The 27,597-nt window shown below is 43.6% G+C and overlaps 1 protein-coding gene across 1 annotated transcript; it reads right to left on the bottom strand.

Annotated features, from left to right (window-relative positions):
- On the bottom strand, positions 1-27,333 carry AMD1 (adenosylmethionine decarboxylase 1). Its single transcript, XM_088460485.1, has 9 exons — positions 26,845-27,333; positions 14,108-14,194; positions 5,956-6,079; positions 4,719-4,821; positions 3,838-3,880; positions 3,317-3,461; positions 2,979-3,071; positions 2,746-2,901; positions 1-2,010 (listed from the first exon to the last, which is right to left on the bottom strand). Exons 1-9 carry the CDS (start codon positions 26,952-26,954, stop codon positions 1,873-1,875), a joined length of 999 nt encoding a protein of 332 aa, XP_088316611.1. The 5' UTR covers positions 26,955-27,333; the 3' UTR covers positions 1-1,872.
- Between the last annotated feature and the right edge of the window lie 264 nt (positions 27,334-27,597).

The following is a 27,597-nucleotide window of genomic DNA, read 5'->3' as shown; positions in this document are numbered from 1 at the left end:
TTCATGAATTAAGCATTTTATTGAAGCATTAGGTCTGTGGTACAGATACATTTTCAGTACAGTTCAATTGATCAAAGTCACCTAATAATGCAATGAATTCATCTCCCATCTTTTTCAAACAGGTCAACAGTATAATTATATTTATTACTGTGCACTTTCCTTTATCATGAGGTCATTTTTATATACCTGGGTCAAATTTAGTTAACAGGCTTCAATTATTTCTGCACAATAAACAGGGTTTCTACTTGATGGACAACCTAATATTACCTGTTCTCACCCTCCACGTGTAGCTAGCATATAGGGAAGGTCTCCCCACTGGGGAGCTTCCCTGTTTGAGTACTCAATCCCCTGGGAGTGCAGAGGACTGCAATGACTGAAGAATGACTTATGCTACAGTGAAAGTTAGCGAGCTGTAGTGCAGGTGGTCCCTAACTGCTACATGTGGGGGCAGGGTATATTAAGGAAACCGTATACAACCCATTTAATGATACATTTTTAAATATTGGTCCTCAAAATGAGTACAAAGAATAGAACCGGTATATTCAAATACCCTATCTAAGCAAACTTATATTAAACTTCTTGAATGAAGCTTTATATTTAAAGATGCTCAGAAAGACCATGGATGTTTCAATGCATTGATTTCAAATCAAGTGCAGTTTAATAACATTACAAAAAGTGTTTATGTATAAATACATAAGGAACATTGCTGCAACATATCCAGAATGGATACATAAAATTATAGAGACAGGGATGAAAGTAACAAGTTACTTCAGAGCTCCAAATGTAACACAAATATTGGAATAACCTGCATTGATCACAACTGACATTAACGTGTTCACAGTTCTCATTAACTCCCCACATTCTATGATGCTACCTATACATGGTAAAATAAAAAGAATCACCACCACACCGTTACATAAGGGAGAGCAGATGAAATCACAGCAGAGTTAAATACAGCATAGTAGTCACATGAACAATGTCACAGGCCTTCCCTTTTAGTGACAAGGTGAAAACCCATTGATTCAGCTTGAAATAAAGGAGTTAAGATCTGGACTGGTTTACAATATATTGTGCAGACACAATCAGAAACATCAGTTACTGTGAAAGTTAGTTTTGCAAAGAAAGATCCAGGCCACAACTGGCAACAAAGCCAGGGTTCGGTCAAATAACATGGGCTTCAAATCACCTGTAATTACCCCCTTCAATATATGAAACAGCAGCAAATTCTTGAGAAGGGGACATTTTGAACGTAATTTAAAACAAAACCAATACATGCATAACAATTTAAGCAATGACTAGCTACAGTTTACTAGCCTTCATGGTGAATTAAGAAGGATTTTCCAACCTCTGTCCACAATACATAAAGCTTTGTGAAGTAAGGGAAAAAAAAAAGTTGCATATAGCCAGAAATATGGTCCAGTGAACATACAGCATGCATGGAATACTGCAGTAAGCCCACAGCTCAGACTGTTATGCGCATTGGTTCTGGGATAGAAGCTAGTGGGGGCGGAAACCTTGTCTGTGGGGAATTTTTGGAGACACCTGTAGAAAACTTATGCTGTGTGTTGAACTATGTGCATTTTTACAAGTATTAGAGAGTCTAGTAGAGTATGTGTTTAACTTATCCACATGCACTTCACAGCATGAGTGGCATAGATTATCTACACACAGGAGAGAGCATTCATGCAAGTTATCTAACTCCTTGATATAATTATGGATACAATTCAAACTCATACTATGATTATATTCAGGGCTTCCTGCAACTACTAGGTGATGGTATTGGAAAACATGACCCCCGGCAACATTAGCTAGCAAGCACCCACCACCTCTTTCATTGGTTTTCTTTTTGCGTTTTCGCTTCATTTTTCCTAATCAACTTTGCTGCAGTTGAATCTTAGCAAAACTGGTGAAAACAAAATTGTAATCATTGAACTGCGCAAACTGGCGATCAAGTCGCTTGAAGCCTTCAATCTTCTGAGTACAAGTGAATGCTGTACGACATTTGGAGCTCTGGAGAAAAAGACATGCAGACATTTTAGGCTTAGTTGGCAAAGGTCAGGTACACTAATGCAGATTTAAACTATTCAATGTAGTCAAATTATTTTCCCTGTATTTGCTAAGAAAATGAAAGTTAATAAGGGTGCAAATTGTTTCTTCATTTATATACATAACAGAACATGCTCTGATGTTTCAGGAAGTCTTTAACCGAACATGAACAGGTTAGTAATTCACTAAATATTGCAAGCTATTCCCATTAAAATGGTCCTAAAATGCCCTCAAACTCAGGTCACTCACTCAAGATCATATCTGTAGAATCGATCATGCAGAAAAATTTACATCAATACTTTGAAATTATTCTGAGGGGTAAAAACAGTAACTTGCTGATTTTTGTGTTCACTATCTCAGTATTAACGAATATTCACTTAACCATTTTAAGTTTCTTTCAAAATCCAGTTGAACTGACAGCTATACCATGTAGACACTATTCTTGATGTAAACAGTAGTAAATACAAAGATATTCCCCACTTATCCTATCCCCTTGAGATTTAGAGTAATGAACAAACTCAGGGTTATGAACAGGCTGATGTAATGGATACAATACATTTGATAACATCTTTGCAGAGAAGACATCTAGTGGCAAAATAAAAGGTAGGTCGTATAAAGAGCTCTGTATTGAGAATGAATGGATTTCTCTGTACATTTGATATTTATAAAAGGCATCTAGGATACAAACAATCACTATACCTGATTAACGAAGAGGGTGGTCACAAACTTCCTTGGCTTGAAAACATCCACAACTCTACTAATGAGATCATCATAAGTTGTTCGCGATACATTAGTTTCAAAACTAACATAGGAAAAATCTGGCTCTGGAGTGATGTGAATAGTCCAGTAAGTTCCCTAAGGATACAATATGATGAAGTAAGCCAACTAAACCTCACAGTACAATCTACAAATGACACCAAACAGATACTTACATCTGATTTCATCCCATTCATTGAATAACCACAAGGACTGAACATTGTAGCATCAATGACAGAACCTGGTATCAGGTCACGAATTCCACTCATCTATGAAATAAACACAATTGCCATTTAAATGGCTGCTAAACAAAAGGGGTTCGCATCAGTCAATGTAATTGCAGTCTTACTACTGTATTGTGACGCTGATATCCATGTTAGAGCAGAAGTTGTGCGCGCTTAATTATCTGTTTTGTAGGCATCATCCCTTAATGTAAAGATTCAGTGCTTAATACAAGTCAGATAGTAAATTAAAACAGACATAATCCCGTTTTACCCACAAGTGTTAGACTTACACGAGTGACATCATTTGCAGTAACACCATCTTTCATGTAGAACTGGTCCATGATCTCTGGGTCAAGCTCACTCATCAAAATTTCCAGTGTCTGATCTGGCTGGTTGATGACAAACCCCTCTGGGACATCAAGAGTATACAGGTACCTAGAAATAGGAACACCGAACAAGTTAGTGCACACTGCCTCCAAGCGTTGCCGCTATATGGCATACACTATATGCACGTTAGGATTATTAGCATATTACAGAACCTATGTAAAGCAATTACTGCATGTAGCTAGTCTGTATGAAAAACAAACAGGTTAGCTTCTCCAATGATGAAGGGATTCACTGGACCACCCTATCTATACTATACACTGATAGGAAGGGAATAATGCAGATTTTCCCATGACAATACATCTTTACAAGGAATAAAGGGCAGAACACATTTGCCAATGTACATATAACTTTCTGGCCAATTGTGCCGACAACTCTAGTTTGATCACTTTTATCCTAGAGTTAAAAACAAAAAGATATTACATACCAGCAATCAGAATTGATACGTCCCATACAATAAGCTGCTCCATCTGAAATGAGAAAAACACAAATGGTGTAGCTAATATTATCAGACCTTATTTGCAAGCCAAACTTTGAAATACAAATCGGTCATTTCTACTACCATACAGTTTTTATTGCCTCTTGGTGTACACAACTGCAAATGATGGGTTAGAACTGCGCTCTGCTGTATGGGCAGATGGGATGTGAGATGTATTGTTTGTGTCGGGGTGCTGCACCTTCCTAAAAGCAGGAGTACCGGGTCCTGTGTAACGATAGAATGGGGTAGAGGGTGCGGAGGGTGCGCTCGCCCTATGGGTGTAATGCTGGAGTAATAGTGTGTTGTGGTCTTTTGTGTTCGATGTTGTGTGTGGAGTGATGGGGTGTAGGGAGGGAAGGGCGTCTAATGGACTGGAGGTGGTGGGTGAGGAAATGAAGACAGAGGCAGAAATGGGGGCCAAAGGGTTTATTGGAAAAAAACAGTACTAATCCTGTTCGGTCCCAGGCACCCAGGTGGGGTGAGCGATCCACTTAGGGGTGTGTGTGGGTGGAGACTGGGGAGGTGAGTTGTCCCTTTTAGGGGGCTCCTTTCCGTGCAGTTCAATAGACCGGCACGTTACCCCTGCTGGACCTTTGGTGTACACAGCACAGTAGCACTCAGCGCTCCCCCATGGCAGACCAAAATCCCCAAAAGAAATTGTGCTTAAACACCATCTATTGTCTGCCCTATAGTCACCACACCAATGCCAGGTGAAAGAACACTGCTTTCCAGTTTCATTTGGATCTTCATGATTGCCAAATTAAGCTAAGCTCTTGTGTATTTTTAGAGGTTTGCTGTTACATTATCTGAATATTTTATAATCTACTTACTTGGGAAAATTTCATTTAGGAATTCAACTTCTTCCTGGAAATTTCTATGTGGGTATTCCTGGTGGTCTGGTTTCATAAAGTTTTTACGTGAATAAAAAAAGTTCTGCAAAAGAAGATGAACCGCTTCATTAATTTACATGATAAACCAAACATTTCACCTTACATTCAACTATTTAAACTAAAGGTGCATATCCACTAGCAGACTGTGAAATGATTCAACGATTACGACATTGTAATCATGCAGTCGTTTCTCAGCCTGTGCTGTGCCTGCACTGAGTGTTCAGTGTAGACACCCTCCCTCATCCCCGAACATGGCCAATGTTATCAGCAGATTGACCAGCATGTTCGGGCGATGACAGATATAAAAAACAACCAGCGGGAGTGTGCATCTCTGGTCGTTTTTTACATTAAGCTGCCCGATTAACAACCGATTGAACGATAAGGATGTCATTATCGTTCAATCGCTCTGTTTAATTGGGCAGTGGATACCCGCCTTTAATGTTGTAGCTATGAAAGATGGTCAGCACTATTTTAAATCTCTTCTGTAGTAATGTGGAATTGAGGACTGATCTCAAATGACAAAAAGCCAGAAATAGACAAGCTTATTTTTTCCAGAAGGGAGAAGATACATTATTATTAACAGTGGACATTTTTAAAAGTAACATTAAAATTAAATATCAAATACCTATGAACTAAAATATTTTTCACTATATTTCATAGCTTTAACAGTTCGCTTGTGACAAGTAATGTCTTCTCGCACTAAGAGTTGTTACGCACTGTCAGGGACAATGCAACAGGTGGAGAAAGGAGGGTCTGCCAGCTCTCAACAGGCCAACTACTTTACTCTGCTGGGCAAACCCAGTATGGGGTTTATTACCCCAAAAAGCGCATAAACTGAAATTGCTAATTAGTTCTCATCTTACCTATGGAATAATTGAGACCTGGTGTGCTCCAAATTCCAGAAATAAGTTTTTAGTTCTAGGCCTTCCAGTTTGAATATTGCTTTAATTTCATGTAAGGTAAAGCCATACAGTTGACTAATAGGAGGGAGTTGGATCAAAGAAAAGGACATTTTCCCCATAACAGGTCAGGGCATTCTAAGGTGACAGCTGAAGTTTTCCATAAATCAAAGCAGATATTCAAAATTAACCATGTGTACTTATCATAAACATAACTTGGCAGGCATTATGGACAGAGGGGGTTTTCTTTATAAAAAAAAAAAAAACCCTCAACTTACCTGAATGTCAAACCCACAGTACTCTCTAGCGAGCTCTAACAAGGGAACCAGTGCTTGCAGTAAGAGGGTGGTACCACATGTCTTCAAAATGAAACGTCTCTTGGAGACAAACATGCTACTCTCACTATGTGAAGGAAGAGAAAGTTACTGGTTAGTTACTTCATTTTTATTCTCCCTCAACCAAATCATAAAAAAAGTATACAGTATTAAATCAGTGAACACGTTGGAGTCCATAATTAAGGAAAAATCAGAGTTATGGTATAACATACCTTAGATAACTCTTCCTTCGAGGTCCATAGAATCTACCTTGGGGTATGTAGTGGAAACGATCCATTGCACCAAACAGCTTCTAGCTTTGCAGTTCCCAGCATGCATAGGTCCTCCTCCCTATATACCCCGACCCCAGCCACAGGTATTCAGTTTGTAAACAAGCTAACGGCAAGAGACGGAAAGTGGAGAAGAAAGTACATCGCACACAAGAAATACTCAACATACGAAGAGGGAATCAGTGATATGAAAAAAGCAAAACAGATCCCAACTGAGGCCAGGTGCGTCAGGGAGGGTGCTCTGTGGACCCTATGGACCTCGAAGAAATAGTTATCTAAGGTATGTTATACCATAACTGATTTTCTTCTTCAGGGTCCACAGAATCTACCTTGGGGACATCCCAAAGCAGATACCTTAAGGGTGGGGACGCTCCTGCACAGAGAGGAGAATCCGCCGCCCATAGGAAGCATCCTGGGAGGCAAAAGTATCAAATGCATAGAATTTGATAAAAGTATTGACGGAAGACCAAGTGGCTGCTTTGCACAGCTGTTCAGCAGAGGTGCCATGTTTAACCGCCCACGATGGTCCAACAGACCGCGTAGAATGTGCTGTCACCTTGTTAGTAACAGGGAGATCAGCCTGTGTATAGACCTGAGAAAAAGTCGTACGCAGCCAGTGAGCCAAAGTCTGCTTGTTTGCTGGCCAGCCTCATTTGTGAAACCCATATAACACCGAGCTAATCGGATTTTCTGATGGAGCTGGTACGAACCACGTAGATATGAAGTGCTCGAACCACATCCAGGGAAGCGTCACCTGTAGACAGATCTGAACGCAAACTACAATCTCCTCATTTATATGGAAACGGGAAACCACCGTTGGAAGATAACCCGCCTTAGTATGGAGGACAGCTCTATTTTGATGGAAAATCAAATATGTAGAGCGACATAACAGAGCTGCCAAGTCCGAAACTCTACGAGCAGAGGCTATTGCGAGGAGAAAAAGTGTCTTTGCTGTCAACCATCTTAGGTCCACCGTATCCAAAGGTTCAAAGGGAGCAGTCTGCTGAGAACCAGTCAAATCCCACGGTGCCACCGGAGGGACAAATGGAGGGTTGCACCCAGAGAACCCCCTGCAAGAATTTTCTAACATCCGGTAATTCTGTATTGGAACAAAACGGACAATGCAGAAACCTGAACTCTCAAGGTAGCCAGGTGAAGACCTAACTCTAATCCCGCCTGAAGAAAGAAAGTATTTTGGCGACCTTGAAAATCTTAGGGTCATATTTTCTGTGAGAACACCAAAGAAAAAATGAATGCCAAATTCTGTGATAGATGCGGGCGGATGCAGGCTTCCTTGCCCTCAGCATTGTCTGAATCAGAGAGGCCGAAAAACCCTTGGCCCTGAGGACGGCAGACTCAACAGCAATGCCGTCAAAGCCAGTCGAGGTAAATCCTGATATAGGCAGGGGACCCTGCACTAGCAGATCCGGCCGTAGAGGCAGTGGAAGTGGACATTCTATGGATAGACATGTCAGTTCAGAGAACCAATGCCTCCTGGGCCAGGCAGGGGCTATTAGTCTTATCCTGCCACCTTACTGGTTGAACTTTCTGATGACCCTTGGGAGGAGGGAAATTGGGAGGAAACCAGTATGCCAACCTGAAATCCCATCTCACTGCCAGACCGTCCACGAAGGCGGCTGAGGGGTCCCTTGTTCTGGACCGCATGCCTGGGGACTTTGTGATTGTGACGCCATGAGGTCTACGTCCGGTAATCCCCACTTGTCCACCAGGAGTTGAAAGACATCCGGATGCAGAGCCCATTCTCCGGCGTGTATGTCCTGGTGACTTAGGAAGTCCGCTTCCCAGTTGAGAACATCTGGGATGAATATTGGCGAGATAGTCGGAAGATGGCATTCTGCCCACAGCAGAAGTTCCGCCACTTCCTTCATGGCTGCCAGGCTTTGTGTGCCTCCTTGATGGTTGAGGTAGGTCGCTGCTGTCGCGTTGTCGGACTGAACCTGGACCGACCTGCCTTGTAGGAGGTCGTGCGCCAGTATAAGCGCTCTGTGCACTGCCCGAAGCTCCAAGATATTTATTGGTGGGAGAATTTCCTGAACTGTTCACCTTCCCTGAAAGGTGTGATGGCCTGTCACTACTCCCCATCCTCGCATGCTTGCATCTGTGGAGAGGAGTACCCAATCCGGGACCCATATTTAAACGTGTCGTCTCCAGACACCAAGCGAGGGATAGCCGAACCTCTGGCGAGATGCGGATCATCTGAGACTTTATCCGATGATACTGACCATCCGAATGAGCCAGAATCCAATTCTGCAGGGACCTGGGCATAAGCCACCATGTCGGATGTGGATACCATGGAGCCCAGCACCTGGCATTGCCAAGTGTATTAACACTCTTTGCTTGCAGAGAAGACTGCGCACATGAGACTGTAGTGCCACAATCTTGTCTTCTGGTAGAAGAATGCTCTTGTGCCAGAGAATCCAGCAGCGCCACCAAGTGCACCATCTGCCTAGTTGGAGAAAGAGGACTTTTTCCAATTTATTATCTAGGCGTGCTCTTTTAAGCAGACAATGGTCATCTGGAGATGACATTGTAACATCCTCCTGAGATTATGCTAATATCAGGTGGTCTTCCAAATATGGCAGTATCCGAACTCCTTGTCTGAGATGAGCAGTCATAACTGCCATTATCTTGGTAAATACCAGAGGAGCTGTGGCCAGGCTGAAGGGTAGAGCCTGGAATTGGTAATGTTGCTGATCTACCGCCAATCTCAAAAATCTTTGGTGGGATCGTGCAATCGGAACATGCAGATATGCATCCTTTATGTGCAGGGAGACCATGAAGTCCACAGGCTCCATCGCCAGCATAACTGACCGTAGGGTTTTTCCATATGGAATTTTGGCACATGGATGAACCCGTTGAGACTTCAAGTTCAGAATAGGGCAATCTATTTTAATAATAACCCTTTTCCTGTTGCGTCACAGGAATGGGGACTATGACTCCTGACTTCAGGAGGGCCCCAATAGACTCCCGTGAGGCCGAAGCCCTGACCGGTCTAAAGGAAGGTTTGTATCCACAAGCCTCTGAGGGGAATGCCTCAGAGGAACATGATGAGAACAGCTCTTGAACCCAGGCATCCATAGTTGTCCGATACGAGGCCTGGGAGAACTGTAAAAGTCGGACTCTAACCCTGAGACCCCCCAGGGGGAGGCCCGCCCCATCAGACAGTAGACTTATTATCAGACTTGGAGGCAGGACGTTTACTTGACCAAGATTTCTTGGGCTGACGTGTTTTGCGGGCCTGACTGTCTGGAGGAAGACTGACCCTTCGCCCTACTCTATGGGCGAAAGGACCGAGGTGCCGACTGCCTAAATTTAGGGGTAGACGTAGATGGCAATTCAGCAGACTTCGGTTTTGCCAGAGAAGTCATTCTGTCATCCAGTTCGGGTCCAAACAGTACCTTCCCTTCAAAAGGCAAAGATTCAAGAGCCTTCTTGGATCCTGCATCCGCCTTCCAGGTTTTTAGCCAAAGGGATCTTCGAGCTGGAACTGAAGTCACCGAGACCCTAGAAGCCAAAATACCTGAGTCAATGACCGCCTCCCCCCATATACACAGCTGCTTATTGCATCTGATAGAGAAAAAAAGACTGTTCTCTGGTAGCCTCAGGCATAGTACTTTCCAGAGATGTCATCCATTCTTCCATAGCTTTCGCTACCCAGGCTACAGCCATAGCTGGTCTAGTAATAGCTCCAGATAATGAAAAGATTGATTTCTAATGATTGTCAAATATTTTTTTTTTTTTTTAATCTGTAACCTCTTTTAAAGAGGATGCTGCAAGAATGGGTAACATAAAGCTCCTAATCAACCTCGTGACATGAGCGTCTACTGTTGGGGAACTTCCCATTTGTTACACTCACCAAGTGCAAATGGGTACCGAGAGGTTATATTCCTTGTAGCAAGGAAAATAATCCTTAGCCACCTTCTGACGCCTAAAGACCACCTTGGCTGTCGGAGTCTTCCTCTATACCGAGACAGATCTAGCCGCTCTCACCAGAGAGGGGACATCCACAAGAGATTGATGATCTTCTACTGAGTAAGACCCAGAACTGAGTATCAGTCTGAAGAGGAGTCCTGGTTATTATGAGGCAACTGATGGGAGCCCCTCTTATGCCCCTGCTTTGCCACCACTTGTCTATCTGGCCGCTGAGGAGCTATAGACGGCTGCATACTCTGACTAGAGTGAGCAGTAGAGAAATTAACCCAACAGGAATTCATGGTGGGCATATATATATATATATATATATATATATATATATATATACACACACACACACACATAAATGGTATAAGGTGTACAGTATAAATGCAATGTGACCCCTATCAACTAAACCGCCCACACCTTTCAGAGGGATGAGGAGAACCAGTGATAGTTATAACTAACAGTTTGGAAACAAAAAGGCAGTACAAATACAGCAGCTAGCATTAAAGTCACGTACAATGCATAAATACCCACAGTTGCTATTGCAAATGGACTCTGAATCAACTGACCAGCCCTACAGGGGTAATGGTAGGATATAGAGTGCTATATACCAGACCCAAAGGAGAGGTATACAGATGAGACCAAACAACCTTTGAGACCAACAGCTACAGCATTACACACACACAATCGCAATCTGCGAATGTCTCACCACGAGGTGGTCACATACAGCAAACCAGACGCTGAAATCCGTACCGGTAGTTGCGTCTGGGTTGGGAGAGGAGCGGCCAGGGGAGCGCCTTATCTCCCTTAAGCTGCGATTTTGATGGCACGGGTATGCTGGCCTCATAGTAGTAGACACTTACTAGCGAGTCTACTACTACCCATCCCCAGCGAAAGACGATAAGGACCCGGCCTTAGTAAGGAAACGTCACTATGATCTTCACCCGCAGCTGCCCCCGATGTGTCTACTACACCGATTGCTAGGACTGCCGCACACTTACCTGTCATCTCCGTGCCAGACCTGCAGTCCGGACCTCAGCACAGGCGCTAGCTAAGCCACGCCGAGGCCAGCCGAGAACCTCAGGGCATATAGCGGTACTGGTGCGTTTGACCCTGGCGGAGGTAGTAGGAGTCGCAGTACCTGTGTCCTTAACGGCGCCTGGTACTGCTAAACTCGGCAGTTCAGAAACTTAGTAAATCATAAAAGAAAGAATCCTGGGGCTGCCTGGGCAGTACCGCTGTATAACAGGTGCGTCTGGATACCTGCCACGTACCAAATAAAAAAACTGAAAGCCTGTGGCTGGGAGCGGGGTATATAGGGAGGACTGATGCATGCTGGGAGCTGCAAAGCTATAGCTGTTTGGTGCAATGGATCGTTTCCACTACATACCCCAAGGTAGATTCTGTGGACCATATGGACCCTGAAGAAACCAGTATCGGCACCCATTTTGTGTACCCCCTCCATCAAAAAACATGTAGGTTGGAGAATACCCTCCCCTTCAGTACTGTGCGCATTATGAAGCCTTAGAGCCTGTAGAACTCCATATGTAGTGCTGAGATGGAAGGTATTCTCGTACCTGCTCAATAGCTATGTCTAGTGTGGTATAAAATACATTATATATATATATATATATATATATATATATATATATATATATATTTTTTTCTCCATTCATCCATACACACCTATAGCCATCATGCTATATCTATATATCCACACATCTCTTTATATATCGATTTAGTCATACATCCAAAAAGCCAACTTACTAAGGTCACCTTTTCTAACCATACAGTCACATGTCAGCAGATCACTTATTACAGCCATCAAGGTAGCAGTGGAGTTAGAAAAACTACCTCTCAATACAGAATGTACTGAAGACAAACTAGAATATTTAGGGAGAAGACACATGAAAGGCCCATTGTATGCAAAGGGTGATATATGCTGCCCACATAAAGTGCTGGGAAATGTATGACAGAAGCAGAAATAGTGTAATTGGAGGTAGTGTGACTTAAAAAATGACATGTCCATCCCCCTTTGATGCTTAGGAGAAGCTCATTTTGGCAAGTCTTTTATTGCTTTGCCAGGCACAGTAATCTCGCAGACCAAATTATTTCCTATTTACTGGAACTGGGTACCAGGCTTGACCCAGCCACTCCAAGGCAGTTATTTTATTTATAAGCCACTATTTGGCTCTTGCTGTATGCAACAGACCATTTACTGGTCAATTAATTCTCTCCCAGACTACAGCAGTTTTTATTCCTAAATTTGTCCATCTTTAAATTTAACATTTGGTTTCGACACATTTTCCAGTCCATGAAGCAGCTGAATACATAAAGCAATATGCTCGCACCGCCATGCTCCGTAGTGGGGCTAGTATTCGGCTTACTCTAGCCATGCCAACTACTGCTTATGCTATGTAGTTCACTGTGGCTCAGACTATAGAATCTTCTACAACTTAATGACATTCTCACACGTGATTTATGCCATCCCAGACAAGACTTCATGCCAGTGTGCTTCAATTTTCTTTTGCCACCATCCCATAAGGTGCAGACTGCAAATACTTTCTAGCTTTGCCTGTGTTACTATCTCCTGGCAATCTGCTCTTGCAGAGATAGCGCCAGCTTGTACTGGACATATCTGGTGGTACTCATTTTTTTCTAAAGGACTCATTTTTTTCTAAAGGACTTCAGATTGCCAGCTCAATATTAAATGTCTTGAAACCTCATAATTCCTCTAATAGGAGTTTTATTTTTTAATAACCTTTTCTCATTTGTTTTAATGTCCTTTGATCTGTATGAAACCATTCGGGACCTCTCGAAGACAGATAGTTTTAAATGAACTAATGGTACCCATCCAGTAGGCGATTAAATTGAGCGATTGAACGATAACGATATAGTTCATAAATAGTTTGCAAATCGATCAGAAAAATTTCTAAAATGACCAGCGATGCGCGCTCCTGCTGGTCGTTTAGACATTATCATCGGGCAAACATGCTGGACAACCTGACGATAACGTCAGGTTCAGCATGTTTGCAGATGATTGATGTTCCTACACTGACCGACTGCACTATCAGTACAGGCTCATCACAGACTGACAAACGACTGTACGATTGGGAGCAAATAAGGTAGTAACTTTGTAATGCAAAGAGTGCAAATGCATTTATTATTTTTCCATGCAGGGTAAATACTGGCAGCCTTTGCCTGGAGCCCACAAATGCTGTACAGCTTTATTAATACAATGTATATTATAGCTAGGACACACCCCTACCACATGTAATCTCTGCCATACCTGCAGTACAATATGATTTTGCCAAAGTGCAGTTATGTTTGGCTTTGTTCTCAACTCTGAATCAGCCCCACTGCTGTCATTTAACAAATAAGTCAGCTATTCACAACTTTCATCAGTGTTTCATCAAAGTTTCCCAAACTCCGCCATTACAGTCCAGGTTTTAAAGGATATCCATGCTTGACTCCAGATAGTTAAATCACATTTAATTAGTACCTTAGTCAGTCATCTGTGTTCAAGCATGGAGAGCCTTAAAACCTGGACTAACGGCAGAGTTTGGTAACCTCTGAGCTACATATTGCACAATTAGAAAGAAGCTAGTACAAGATGATTCCTATAAATACTCAATGCCTAGTAAAGTCAGTTTATTCAAACTGAAACACATGCAACTTAAAGAGGCAATTTCAAGTACACAAATTTATTACAGTAAGTAGTTGTACCTAACAAGAAATGTAATTTGTCAATATAAGTTGAGTAAGGGTACCCTATACATAGTAAGAGTTTCTGGTCAGGTCCAAGAGCAGTGTCAGGTGAATGCAGTCTTGCGTAATTTAGATGGGTTAGACTTGATCACAAAAGAGAAATATTGCATTCACATTACCTGAGTACATAAGCTTCCTGCTTGTCAGTTTTTGTCACACTTATGATCAAACAGTGAACATTCTCCAAAAGTTTGTCCCACTCAAACCTGAAAAACAAAGTAAAGTGAAAACCAACAAAAATAAAAGATTGTTTGTAATGGTATATGCAGTCTAGTTTGGACTTTACTCATCACATTAAAACAGACAACATGCAATTGTATAATTATTATTATTATTTTTTTTACAAACGTCCATTTATAACAGCATCCTCTCAGCCAAATAACTGGCCCTATGGAACAGATTTGCAAAGCGAGTGTGGGAAACAGTTAGGGAGGGTTCAGAGTATTGCAGATCCGTGGGGTCAATTTACTAAGCCTTGGATGGAGATAAAGAAAACGGAGATAAATACCCAACAAACCAGATCCTGTCATTTTTCAAACACACCTGTCACATGGCAGTTAGGAGCTGATTGTTTGGTACCTTATCTCCATTCACTTTATCTCCATCCAAGGCTTAGTAAATAGACCCCACGTCTCCAACTACCAGCAGGCAGTAGCCATAACTGGGTACACACTGACAGATACATTGGCCGATCAATTGATCGGCCAATGTATCTGCTGCCCGTCGGGCAGTGTGTACCCACGATATGTCGGTGAAAGTACAAACACACAGCGGCAGCTGCGAGGAGGGGGGCGGGACACGCCCCCCCGCCCGACTGGACACGCACCCTGTTCGCCGGGTACCGCAGATGATGGCCGTTCAGTGTGTATGAACGACCATCTGCAGATATATCTGTCAGGTGTGTACCCACCTATAGGCTGATGATTCTAACCAAGTCTGACTGAGGCAGTGAGGTAACACTTGGCTGTTAGGAGTCACCCTGGGTTTATCTCCCCCCCCCCCAAAAAAAAATGAAGACGACTACTACATTTGAAATTAGAGTATAAATTAAAAAAATAAGCAAGATGGGGATGTGCCATTAGGGAATATTGGGGGTAATTCAATTAAATGCGATGTTGAATATGAGCAGGAATAAGTTAATTGTTGCACTCAAGTCGAAAGATGCAGGCTAATGTCAAGTGGTTAGTCGGCAACCCGTATTCTCCGTCTCAACCCGGCCGCAATGTCGTTCATGCAAGCGCTAGGACCAAAACCGGCATCGCTGCCCTAGTTTAGGCAGATTTTTTAACACCTCAGGAGGGAGCGAGCCAAAACCCTCTAGTCGAGGGTTAACAGCGCGGCCAATTGAACAGCTCCAGGAACTCATTCCTGGAACTATTCAATATTGCATTTAATTCAATTGCCCCCATTGTGTGGGACATATTTGGAGAATTGGGGGAACCATTATAATAAGGGTTATTGATTAAATTAAAATAATGCTAGACATCCCCCTATAAGCGGAGCTAGACATGCACACCCTAATGTAATGTGATGTGCACACCTATGAGTAGAACCCATTAGGGTTTTCAGTTTCAGCTAAAGACATACTTGCAAAACTGTTTCCCTGTCTAGAGTGTAGGCTGTCGGGAGGCTCTCCTTTGCTGTTACCATTATTGCTAGCCTTTTAGAAATGGTAATTGGGATGGTTTAATTAGAAAACTTCCTATAATGAATTACCATAAAAAAAATATATATATATCTCACTAAGCAGCTAAGCCAGTGGTTGATAAAAACTGGGTGCCGGGGCACCCTAGGGTGCCACAGGGCAATTGCAGGGGTTCCTTGGGTTGGTGGTCAGGTACCAAATTTTTAGCCAGTGTGGGGGAAATTCAATTCAACGTGATGTTGAATAGCCGCGGGAGGGAGCTCCCGCAGCTATTCAATACACAGCGCTGATTGGGCGCGCTAAGGATTTCTTCTCGCACCCCCCTGGGGATGCGAAGAGAGATCCGACCAAAGTGCCGGGCGCGTAGTTTTTCTGCTTAGCGCGGCGCTAACAGCCACGCGCCCGGCTCTTTGGTCAAAGAATGCCGGTTAACGCGCCTTAACACCCTTGTTAAGGTGCCATAACTGGCAATTTTCTGACCACATAGCGCACTAAATTGAATAGCTCCGGGAGCTAGCTCCCGGCACTATTCAATTTGCGTTGAATTGAATCGCCCCCTGTGATTGGCAGTCATTAGCACTGCTTTTGCCTATCAAAAGATATGTGCACAAAAAGAAGCGTAGACCTGTCAACCACCACAAAATGGAACATGAGGGTGACAATTTACTTCAGCTCATTTTTGCCGAATTTCTCAATAAGAAATTTTTGGGTTAGGGGTGCCGTGGACAGAAAAATGCTGATACTCTAGGGCGCCGTGATTCTAAATAGTTTGGGGGAACCACTGAGCTAAGCGAAATATCGAGCTGAAAGGAAGCAGTAGCAGGCTTGTGGCTTCTCCGATTCAGTCTAGGTATATTTGTGAATGTGAAGGAGAATGGAACACGCTGACCTAGGCTTTTAGTTCCATTTAAAAAAAAATTCACAATCAATCAAAAACATGCTTTATTTGAATAAAGCCCATTTTGCATTGAATATTTCCTATAGCCTAACTTGGGATGTCAATAGCATTGTGATTATGGCACGTGTGTACTGTCACGATCCTTGTGAAATATGCTTCTCCATGCTATCACTAGAAAGCACTGCTATTGCCAGAAGTACTCCCCTTTTATTAAGGACCCTAGGCTACAGCAGCAGATGACAGACTCCACATTTTGGTGAAGTTATGACGATGCAAAGGTGTAAGACAACCAACCATTTTTGTATTGACAAACAATTGTCCACCTGGAAACCATGACAGATGTGAACCTATAACTAGGATACTGGCCCTGTATTTTCCCAAACTTCCACCAAGAAGTGCAGCACTCAGATTACTTGACAAACTCCTGTTAAACGCAGTTACTTTGTTTCAGTAACTAAATTGCAGCAGAATAGGAATTTCTTTTGTCAAGTAATCGATGAGAGATATTTCGCTCTAACCATGCGTGTAGACATGCGCGGACATGGAAAACGCTGTATCCTGCAGCTTTATCCTGTACAAAACGTCAATGTCCCCTAATAATCTTTAGCTGGTCATGCAGTTATTCTTTCCCGTAGCTCCTCGGTTCCTCTTATTGCCATGGCCCAATACCAGTGTGTGTGTGGGGGGGGAAGCTGATTATAGTCATCTCGCTCTCCCTCCCTAACCACATTTAAAGTTGGTTATCAAAGTTAATTTGTGCTCCAGACCCAGATGGTGAATAAAAACAGCTGCATCAAGCAAGCCTACATTACTCTAGTGCCCCTCCTTCAAGCACAACACTTAGCTACAGGGTAGTAATTGAAGTCAAAAGGGTAGTAGGTGCTAGTAGTTGAAGTCAAAATTTGAACAGGACACAGACATCTCAAATATAGCTTATACATTTCACTGACAACCACCCTTTAATTTAGTCTATTACTTTGGTATACTTAGAATGACTTGTGAGTGAACCTTCTCAACACTGATCAGTACTTCAAGCAATGTAGAAAATCCTCAAAAAAACTAAATAGTTTGAATATTGCACATGCTCCCAACAGGGAGATACTAAAAACATGACTTGCCAGGGACACTTTAGGACAAAGATTGAGAGACCCATGACCTATATACTGGATTTCAGACAGAAATAGTTAAATCAGTATTTTTATTTTGAGTTCTCCATATTAACCACATTTTAAGCACCAATAAACTTTGATAGATTGATAAAACTGAAATACTAAGGTCGTAAGCTTTATATTAGTAGTTTATATAGTAGTAATACCAGAGTATAATGCAAAGTCCAACCTACAGGTTACACACATACCAATCATCAGCTCAGTTCTAAAACTGGCCCCCTCCCAGTCATGTAATGCCTTAAGGTTATGGGCATTATTTAAATTAGCTGCTTGGTCTGTCCTATGACAATTTCACACAATTATTCAGAGCATGTAATGTGGGATATAACAAGGTGTTTAGTAACTTGCACTTTTGGTCACAGCTGCTAGGGTCCAACCCAAGGGACAGCAAACCTTAATGCCACAGTTTTAGCATGCCCTAATAGCAAAACTGTAGCAGTGCATGCTGGGTTATGTTGTTCCATAACAGCTGGAGTGTCAAGGTTAGCCAACACTGGAATATAACAAAACAATGTGTAAAAAAACAGACCCCTTAGGGTATGTCTGCGTACTGGATAGGGCCTAAAAGGTAGGCACTGTAAACCGCTTGAGGGAATAGTTCTTATACCCTGGTTTGGTCACCTCCAGGCGTTATCCAGTCCAGTATTGGTCCTCTCACCACCCATACCTTTATGTGCATGATTTTTATACTCCTAGGTGAGCCATACTTTTGACCTAAGGAGTTTTTCATCTCATGATATATTGTACATACATCATTTGTTTGTTGTTTCTCTTTCTCCTTATAAGAGATTATCTATGTATCAGTGCTTAGAGCATGTAATGTGGCTGCTTCACTTTAACAGCTATAGGAAGCACAGATACCTAATCCTGCCAGGATAGTTACTACTAGAAATACAGGTATGGGATCAATTATCCAGAAACCTGTTATCTAGCAGGTTCCGAAGACAGAAAGGTGTCGGTTTTGCTTGGAGATAACTTCACACAGACATAACCAAATACACTTCTTGCTCAATTGAAGGAGTCAATACTACAAAAAAGGAACATGGGAATGTCAGTAGTGGTTAGGAAGTTAGATTTGTTTTAAGCTGGATTCACACCCAACATATATCTGCAGATAATTAGTTGTCCATACACACAACCACCATCTGTCATCTTGCTGGGGGTCCCGCCACGACCCCCTCCAAGTAGCCTCCACTGCAAGTGTATGAGCGGTTGGCTGGCCGCCCATACAACACAGCACGATGGACAGATATCTGCCATCGGCTGTGCAGCACATCCGACGTGGTATGTCTGAACGATGTTGTTCACAGACATATCACGGGTATACACTGGCCGACGGGCACACAACATATTGGCCGATCAATCGATCGGCGAATATATCTGCCAGTGTGTACTCAGCATGAGGCACATCGCTCCAATAAAAGAAAAGAGATTTATACTGCATGATCAAGAATTTTATATACATATGTTAATCCCTGGTAAATTTATTAAACCATCAACTAGTTAAAACATTAGCAATTTAGCCATAGTATTAATTAAAAAAAAAATACTACATCAAAGTTTGTACCACTAAAATACAGGGAATCATGATATATAAAGCAGTTTTATACTATGGAAGTTTTTTTTCGTGTACATGAATGTTATAAATGCATTTCATCTTCCTTAACCAAATAGAGGCCCTGAGTTGAAGTGGATATTTACCATGACTTTCTCACTTAAAAAAATGAGACCAACAGCTTTAATCTGCTCCCTGAATTGTACCAATGTGGGACAACTAATTGCTGCCTTACTTAACCAGGGCCTGTTTTCTCAAAGGCTGTTGCTCAGGGGATTTCCCTCCTTTGCAGTAATACAAGATCCTGAACAGTTTTTTCTACCAATATTTTCAGGAATGACATTTTCTACACTCACTGAAGATATTGGGGGCGATTCAATTCAATGCGAACTGAATAGCGCCGGGAGAGAGCTTCTGGAGCTATTCAGTTCAGTGTGCGGTGTGGTCAGAGAATGCCGGTTCTCGCGCATCAACAAGGGTGTTAAGGCGCAGTAACCGGCATTCTCTGACCAAAGTGTCGGGCGCGCGGCTGTTAGCACCGCGCTATGCAGAAAAACAGCTACGCGCCCGGCACTTTGGTCGGATTTCTCCTCGCATCCCCAAAGTGGTGCGAGAAGAAATCCTTAACCCACCCAAACAGCGCGGTGTATTGAATAGCTTCGGAAGCTCCCTCACGTTGCTATTCAACATCGCACTGAATTGAAATCCCCCCATTGTGTTCGCACACAGCACTTGAATCTCTTTGCTGTATTACGGACTCTTCCACTGGCCTGAATCTAATACCCCTAGTGAAGAGCTTCAAGAGTTAGCTGGGGAACACTATATTTGGAAGACCCTTGATACTGAGACGACCTGGTCCTCTTGTGTGCGCATCCACGATAAAAAGTGCTTCTCCAACGGTACTACTAAATATTTCCAGAAGCTTTGCCTTTTTGTTGGAGCGGTTCCAGAAATATGACACCTCCCTGACGTCCATAAGCATACTCAACTTGATAGGGCATATGCTCAACACTGTCAAATCTTGCCCTTCTAGAAAGAGCAGAATGCTCAATCAATGATAAAACCTCATTTGTTTATAAAATGTAGCGCATCTCCTTGGTGTATTTGATGTAATGTGCAAGTTCTCAGCATTATGGTCCTCCTGGCAACACCACTGAAACTTCTTTCCCATACTCCCACGGCTTATGAATAACCACTAGATAACCGGAGTATGGTCCGCTTTTTGCTGAACTGCAACTTTAATTCTCAATTGCTTTCTTCAGATTACTTCTGTAATTGTTGCATGTAATGTTTTAGACCAGGGGTCTTCAAACTTGGCCCTCCAGATGCTGTGGAACTACACATCCCAGCATGCACTGCACATAGTTTTAGCATGCTGTTATATCAAAAAGGTGGCAGTGCATGCTGGGATGTGTAGTTCCACAGCAGCTGGAGGGCCAAGTTTGAAGACCCCTGTTTTAGACTATGCACTGCTCTCCCCATCTCCCTTTTCCTTTCTATACCCTGCCCCTTTTTAATATAATTTCAAATATACATATACAATATACACACACACAGTGATCACAAATATTTATATTTACCCTAGCGCTGATCATACACTTTTTTCTTTTTCTAAAGTGTTAGGCTGTTTTGGAACAGCCAGCCAGGTGCCTTCTGCGAATGAGAAAGTGTACCGCAGCGCACTTGGCCCCAGCTTTCTGCCTCTAGTCCCCGCCTCCCCTAATACCCGGTGTCACCCAGCCCCTTCTGCTGTCCCTGCCTACTCCTCTTGTCCCCTGATCCCCTCCACCTGTATGTGGCTCCCCACCCCCTTTAATACCCCGTGGCACCCAGCCCCTTCTCCTGTCCCTGCCTACTCTTCCTGTTCCGTGCTCCCCTCCCCATCTAATACCTGGCACCCAGCCCCTTCTCCAGTCCCTGCCTACTTCTTATACCCAGATCCCCTCCACCTCCATGTGGCTCCCCTCTAACCCAGTGGAACCCAGCACCTTCTGCTGTCCCTGCCCACTTCTCTTATCCCCAGCTCACCTTTACAATCTGTGTGGCTCCCCTTCCCCTCTAATACCTGGCGGAACCCAGCCCCTTCCCCTGCCTACCCCTAGCTCCCATCCCTGAATACTCTTGTCCCAGCTCCCCACCTCCTACTCCTGTCACCGGCTCCCCACCTCCTACTCCTGTCCCCGGCTCCCCACCTCCTACTCCTGTCACCGGCTTTCCATCTACTCCTGTCCCCGGCTCCCCACCTCCTACTCCTGTCCCCGGCTCCCCACCTCCTACTCCTGTCCCCGGCTCCCCACCTCCTACTCCTGTCCCCGGCTTTCCATCTACACCTGTCCCCGGCTCCCCACCTCCTACTCCTGTCCCCGGCTCCCCACCTCCTACTCCTGTCCCCGGCTCCCCACCTCCTACACCTGTCACCGGCTCCCCATCTACACCTGTGCCCGGCTCCCCACCTCCTACTCCTGTCCCCGGCTCCCCATCTACACCTGTGCCCGGCTCCCCACCTCCTACTCCTGTCCCCGGCTCCCCATCTACACCTGTCCCCGGCTCCCCACCTCCTACTCCTGTCCCCGGCTCCCCACCTCCTACTCCTGTCCCCGGCTCCCCACCTCCTACTCCTGTCCCCGGCTCCCCACCTCCTACTCCTGTCCCCGGCTCCCCACCTCCTACTCCTGTCCCCGGCTCCCCACCTCCTACTCCTGTCACCGGCTCCCCACCTCCTACTCCTGTCACCGGCTCCCCACCTCCTACTCCTGTCACCGGCTCCCCACCTCCTACTCCTGTCACCGGCTCCGCACCTACTACTCCTGTCACCGGCTTTCCATCTACACCTGTACCCAGCTCTGCCTCCCACACATCAAGACAAGGAGCCAAAAGGATCTGCAGCATGAGTGCACAACTAGAAGCAGTGAATTCCTTGAAGATTTTTGGGGTAAGAGAACAAAATCTTTTTAGTATATTTTTAAAATGCATTTATTGGTTTGTGTTTTTTTCATAAAAAAATGTTGAAACTACAATTTCTGCATAATTATATGCATCACTGCTATGTAAGAACAGTCTAATGCAGAAGATTTCACATAAATCTCCTACAGAAGGCTAACTACCGCAGCAGACTGCAGTCCCCATTACTGTCAATGGGTGCTGCAGTCTGACCGATGGGTACAAAACCGATGCTATTGGGGGTTATTCTAGGGGTATGTGGGCATGTGTGGTGGCATATGGGGAGCTCTAAAGTATAAATGATGATGGGACCCAGAAATGGTCAGGCAGGACCAAATTTTTTTTTTTTTAAAGTGGCGGGTCCCTGGTGATCGCTCAGCGCGATCACTGCACAGATACAGGGGTGCATTTGGCCTGCAGCAGCAGTTGAGCTTTGCTATGCGCATTTCAACAATGAAATCATGAACCACGAGATATACTTTTTTCTGCAGGAAATTGCACAAATCTGAAGCAACTTGATTATGCCAAACAGACCTGCAGTTAAATGAGAATCTAAAACTGGCACTTGTTAGTTATACAGTTGCGACATGAACTCCATCCAATCACTTATCAAAACAAGTGGCGAGCGGGTGCTGCTGACCAAATCACTCCTTTCCCATACTCAAACACTGGCTTGCCATGACATTTACAAGAAGTCTTTCCAACTGACCAAATTCCCTACATTCTGAGGGCCCCAAACTATGTAAATGGTGTGTGCAGTATGCAAGCAGAGGAGTAGTATAAGGGGTTGGGGTTAAAAGACTTAAACCTAGGGGTATATTTACTGAAGTGCGGGTCTTAGTAGTGGAGGCAATGCCCATTGCAACCAATAAGATTCTAGCTATTATCTTCTAGAAGGTGCTAGATAAATGTGAAGGAGAATCTGCTTTGTTGCTGCGGGCAACATCTCCACTTCTAAAAACCCGCACTATAGTAAAAATACTCCCTACAGTGGAGGAGCTCTTTCAATGGGGGCGATTTAATTCAATGCAAATTGAATAATGCGGGGAGCGAGCTCCCGGAGCTTTTCAATTCAGTGCGCTGTGTGGTCAGAGAATGCCGGTTATCGCGCCTTAACAAGGGTGTAACCTGCATTCTCTGACCAAAGTGCCGGGCGCGTGGCTGTTAGTGCCGCGCTATGCAGAAAAACAGCCACGCACCTGGCACTTTGGTCGGATTTCTCTTCGCATCCCCAGGAGGGTGCGAGAAGAAATCATTAACGCAGCCAAACAGCGCGGTGTATTGAATAACTTCGGGAGTCCCTCCCATCGCTATTCAATAGCGCGTTGAATTGAATTCCCCCCAATGTCAATAAATGAGGCGATTCAATTCAGCAGGAATTGAATAGCACTGGGAGAGAGTTCCTAGAGCTATTCAATTCAGCGCACTCTACTAATGATTTCTGTTCGCACCCCCATTTAAATTTCAGCTTAAAACATTTTCTATGTTGCTATCAAACATCTGCAGGTTTTTTTTATTCTAAAAAGGTAACTTCAGTTTTAGATACCCTCCAAGGCCTTATTTTATTGTTCAACTGATAAGATTGTGAAACATTTGTTAACATTACCAACAGCTCTTAATGCCATTCTATTTTAGGATAGGTGGCCATTTGATTTATGGTGTTAGGAAAAAAAAAAAGCAAGTCTGGAGAAACAGGTGGACCATGAATAACGCCAGCGTTACTTTAGAAACAGATGCTCAGAGGTAAGCCATACCATTCCAATCTCTGGGCCTGTCAATAATGCAAACCTGATAATTCAGATATTATATATATCCACTTAGGTTTCCGAGTACAGACTTGCCAATGAATGCTCTCAAAAGAACAGCATTAGGTTAATTGATTGAAAATGCATATCACACCACTGGAAAAGGTTTGGGATCATCTCCTATGTATCCATGGTCTTTCCTAATGGATTAGTGCTGTCACACAGAACTACAGCAGCAGTACGTATCATACATTCAAGCAATTTAATTTATCCAGTGAGATTAGCTCCACCCACTTCAGAAATCCCTTACCCACTGCCTGAGGAAATAATGAAGTGGGACTGGAGGGCCAGTTAATGTTTACAAAACACTATTTTCTAAGATTATAAAAACGATTTCTCTACCACAAGAAAAAAAAAAAAAAAAAACATTTGCTGCCATCAGTCTTTACTCCTTTAAAAAAGAAAAACCGGTTTCCACTAGAAATGCTTCTGTAATTACTGTTCTTTGCACTTAGCTTTTATGCTCCATTTACCCCATTAGCTCAAAAATGTTATTTTCAAAATGTAAATGCATCACTGAAATGTGAAAGCATACCACAGGGTCATGGCCTGTACAATCGCAGATATTTACACTGCGTCACTGTGTGCACTCAATCTAATGCACTACAACCAATGTCACATTAAATTACTTTTGCTACATATTCCTCATTCAGTATACATCATAGGTCTTTCTCAATGTACAAATATATTAACATAAAAATTCAAATTTCATGACCCCAAGATAAAAATGCAAAGGAATTATAGCAGTTATATATAGCATTGCATTGTCCTGCAATGTCTTGTACTGTAAGTCACTGTTTTCTAGTTCTGTTCAACTGTTTTATGTACTTTGTTTATATACTTTGTAAGGCACTTCGGAATGCTTGTGGCGCCATATAAAGGATGATAATGAGTTAACTAACCATTATTTCTACTCTTACAATTCCATTCAGGAAAACCTCAATGTACAAAGCTAGTTTTGCACCATGCACATTTCACTGAATAGTAATAATTCAATACTATCATGTTCCATATAAAATACATATGCTAGAAGTTTCAGAGGTTGGCGAATCCATGACCCTTCCTTCTGGAAATTGAAGGAGTTAAAGTCTGGATTTGGCAGTGGGCACATTCCACAGATTACCAAAGGCATCGTTTTGTCTGATTTGCTGCTGGAGGCTTTAACATAATAAAGGGGCTGAACTAGACTCACGTGTAGTTGCAGCAGACACATGCTAGCAAGAATGAGTATTACACCCCTTCCTAATAACCCAGCACAAAAAGGTTTTCTAGGGCGAAATATATTAAGTCATGTTACCAATAACAGAATAAATATACGGAATGTATAGTCTTACAAAGGTCAAGGTTACATTTTGCAGTGGCAAAATGTGTTCCTATATGACCATAGAATTGCAAGTCACTAACACAACAGGGCCTAATATTTTCAGCAGTCTCCATTCATCCACAGAGGCATATTCTCATATTTGGGAAGCTAGAGATACAAAATCTATAATATTACTACTTATATCCTGTATTAATACAGACGGGATTGGTGAATGGGTATACAAAGGCAAAAGATAAAAGCAAATAAATATTTTCTTGGCAAAGGGTACCCCGGTAAAGCGAGAAAATCAATATAGCCGTGTCAGAATGACTGCAGAGGTAATATATCTCTACATGACGACCGCCAGGAGCACTGCGACATCTCCTACCACACGTGCAATGACTTCACTAGATACCACACAGAACTCACATATATGACATCTTTTAAACACCGTAAACAGTGTATTTTTGTTCTACAAACTGAAAGTACAGAGGCGAATAAGACATTTCAAAAGCAGATACAAACAATCTCACACAATCGACTCAGGTTTAGAGAAGCAGCTGCTAACTCCCCTTATAAGGGTACTAGGAGAGGGAAGCCATTTGGCAATGCTGGAATGAAGCATATGCTGCTGTCACCCTGATACCTCACTATGGTGCAGAAGCTGCAGCCCCACCCTCAGTAGACATGTCTGACATCAGGCTGTGCACCTGAAACACACCTAGAGCCATTTATCTCACCAATACAAGGACAAGCCCTGTGTCTCTCACGTACCAAAAATAAACTGCTTGTCTACTATGGCTGACCAGGAAAGCAGATCTATGGATCACAGGGTAATATAATGGTTACTCCCAGATGTGATCACAGGGTAATATAATGGTTACTCACAAGCTGCTCTAATACTGATCTGTCCAACTAGGCTGTGACAGAAAGAGACAGGTGTCCAAACCAAGGGAAATTGGTCCATTTTTCACACGTACAGTAGAAGCTAAAGTACCACAATAAGCAAATGATTGAGTCCATACATTTAAACATACAGATATGATCAGGACACACATAGATCGACCTTAGTTAATGGCTGTGGAGCAACCACGGGCATGAAATATTCTACTAATCAAAAAAATGAGGCGCCATGGTGATACACATAGGCTAGAATGGTTAATAAATCGGTACAAGAGGCCAATGATACATGGGATTACGGTGAAGGCTGAGTAATGAGCCCTGAGAGGAGCAGAAACAAAATGGAAGGTGCTGCTGCTGCTACTGTGCCTCCCTCATGCTCGCAGCCAGCAGCGGTGTCCGCATCCCCTCCCCCTCCTCCAGGCTGGAGAGCACATGGGCTGCGATGCATGGATGCCCGGTGTGAGGGTGAGCGGGGCACCGGGTGCACGGATCACACCGGGGACTGACCTTGACTATCACCCATATGACACCCCCCTCCCCATAGCCGCTTTATAGTGACGGGGGAGCGGATGTAGCGGGATGACAGCCCGCACCGGTCCCTGCACACACACAGACTACACCCCCTGCCGCCTCCTCACCTTGGGATGTCTCGAAGGTCCCCGGATCCCTTGCTCTTGTCCTCCTGGACGAACCAGACCTCCAGCAGCTTCTCGGTGCCCTCGAAGAAGTGCCCCCCGCTCTCCTCCATCTCCCCCGGCAGCCGGAGACCCACCGACAACGCAGAAAATAACGAGAAACTGAAAATCTGTATCTACCCCTATTAGTGTTCTCCTCCTCCCACGTCCGTGTCTGATCTTCGGCTTTTTCACACCTTTGTAGTAAAACTCAGAGTTCCTAATGATGTTATTTCTAGAACTTTCTTTAAATAGTGTTTATAAAGAGGTTTATTTGTTGGTGTTTGGAGGATGACGTTCCGTGTAGCAGGTGTTGGGTGTTCCTGTGTGTGATGGATACTGTTAGTTTCTCCGGTACAGTCTCTTATTTCCCGTTGTATCTCTCCCGGTTACGGAGAACGCGGTAAAGCGAGCGCTAGCTAATATCGCCGGCCATACTGTGTAAAGCAGCGAGAGGGCGGCCAGCACGGCCTTATATACCCACGCCAACGTCACCGGCTCTAGCGCTTTCAAGCATATTGGCTGGCAGAGGACTGGTTAGTGGGCGTGGCAGTGACATAGCCCCGCCCAGCAGCCGCCTCTGTGTGGTTGCAGCTCCGAACGCTGGCTGGGAAGGGCAGACGTAACAGTCATAGGGCTGGGCTGTATTACTGGCTAGTTTACACTGCAGCTATTATCCGGATTGTTTCTCATATACACTTCACTTGTTTTTTAGAG

This window comes from Taudactylus pleione, unplaced genomic scaffold (genome assembly GCF_031769625.1).
Source record: "Taudactylus pleione unplaced genomic scaffold, aTauple2 ptg000046l, whole genome shotgun sequence".
In the NCBI taxonomy this organism is placed as follows: domain Eukaryota; kingdom Metazoa; phylum Chordata; class Amphibia; order Anura; family Myobatrachidae; genus Taudactylus; species Taudactylus pleione.
This window is presented reverse-complemented; position numbering and strand designations above follow the sequence as displayed.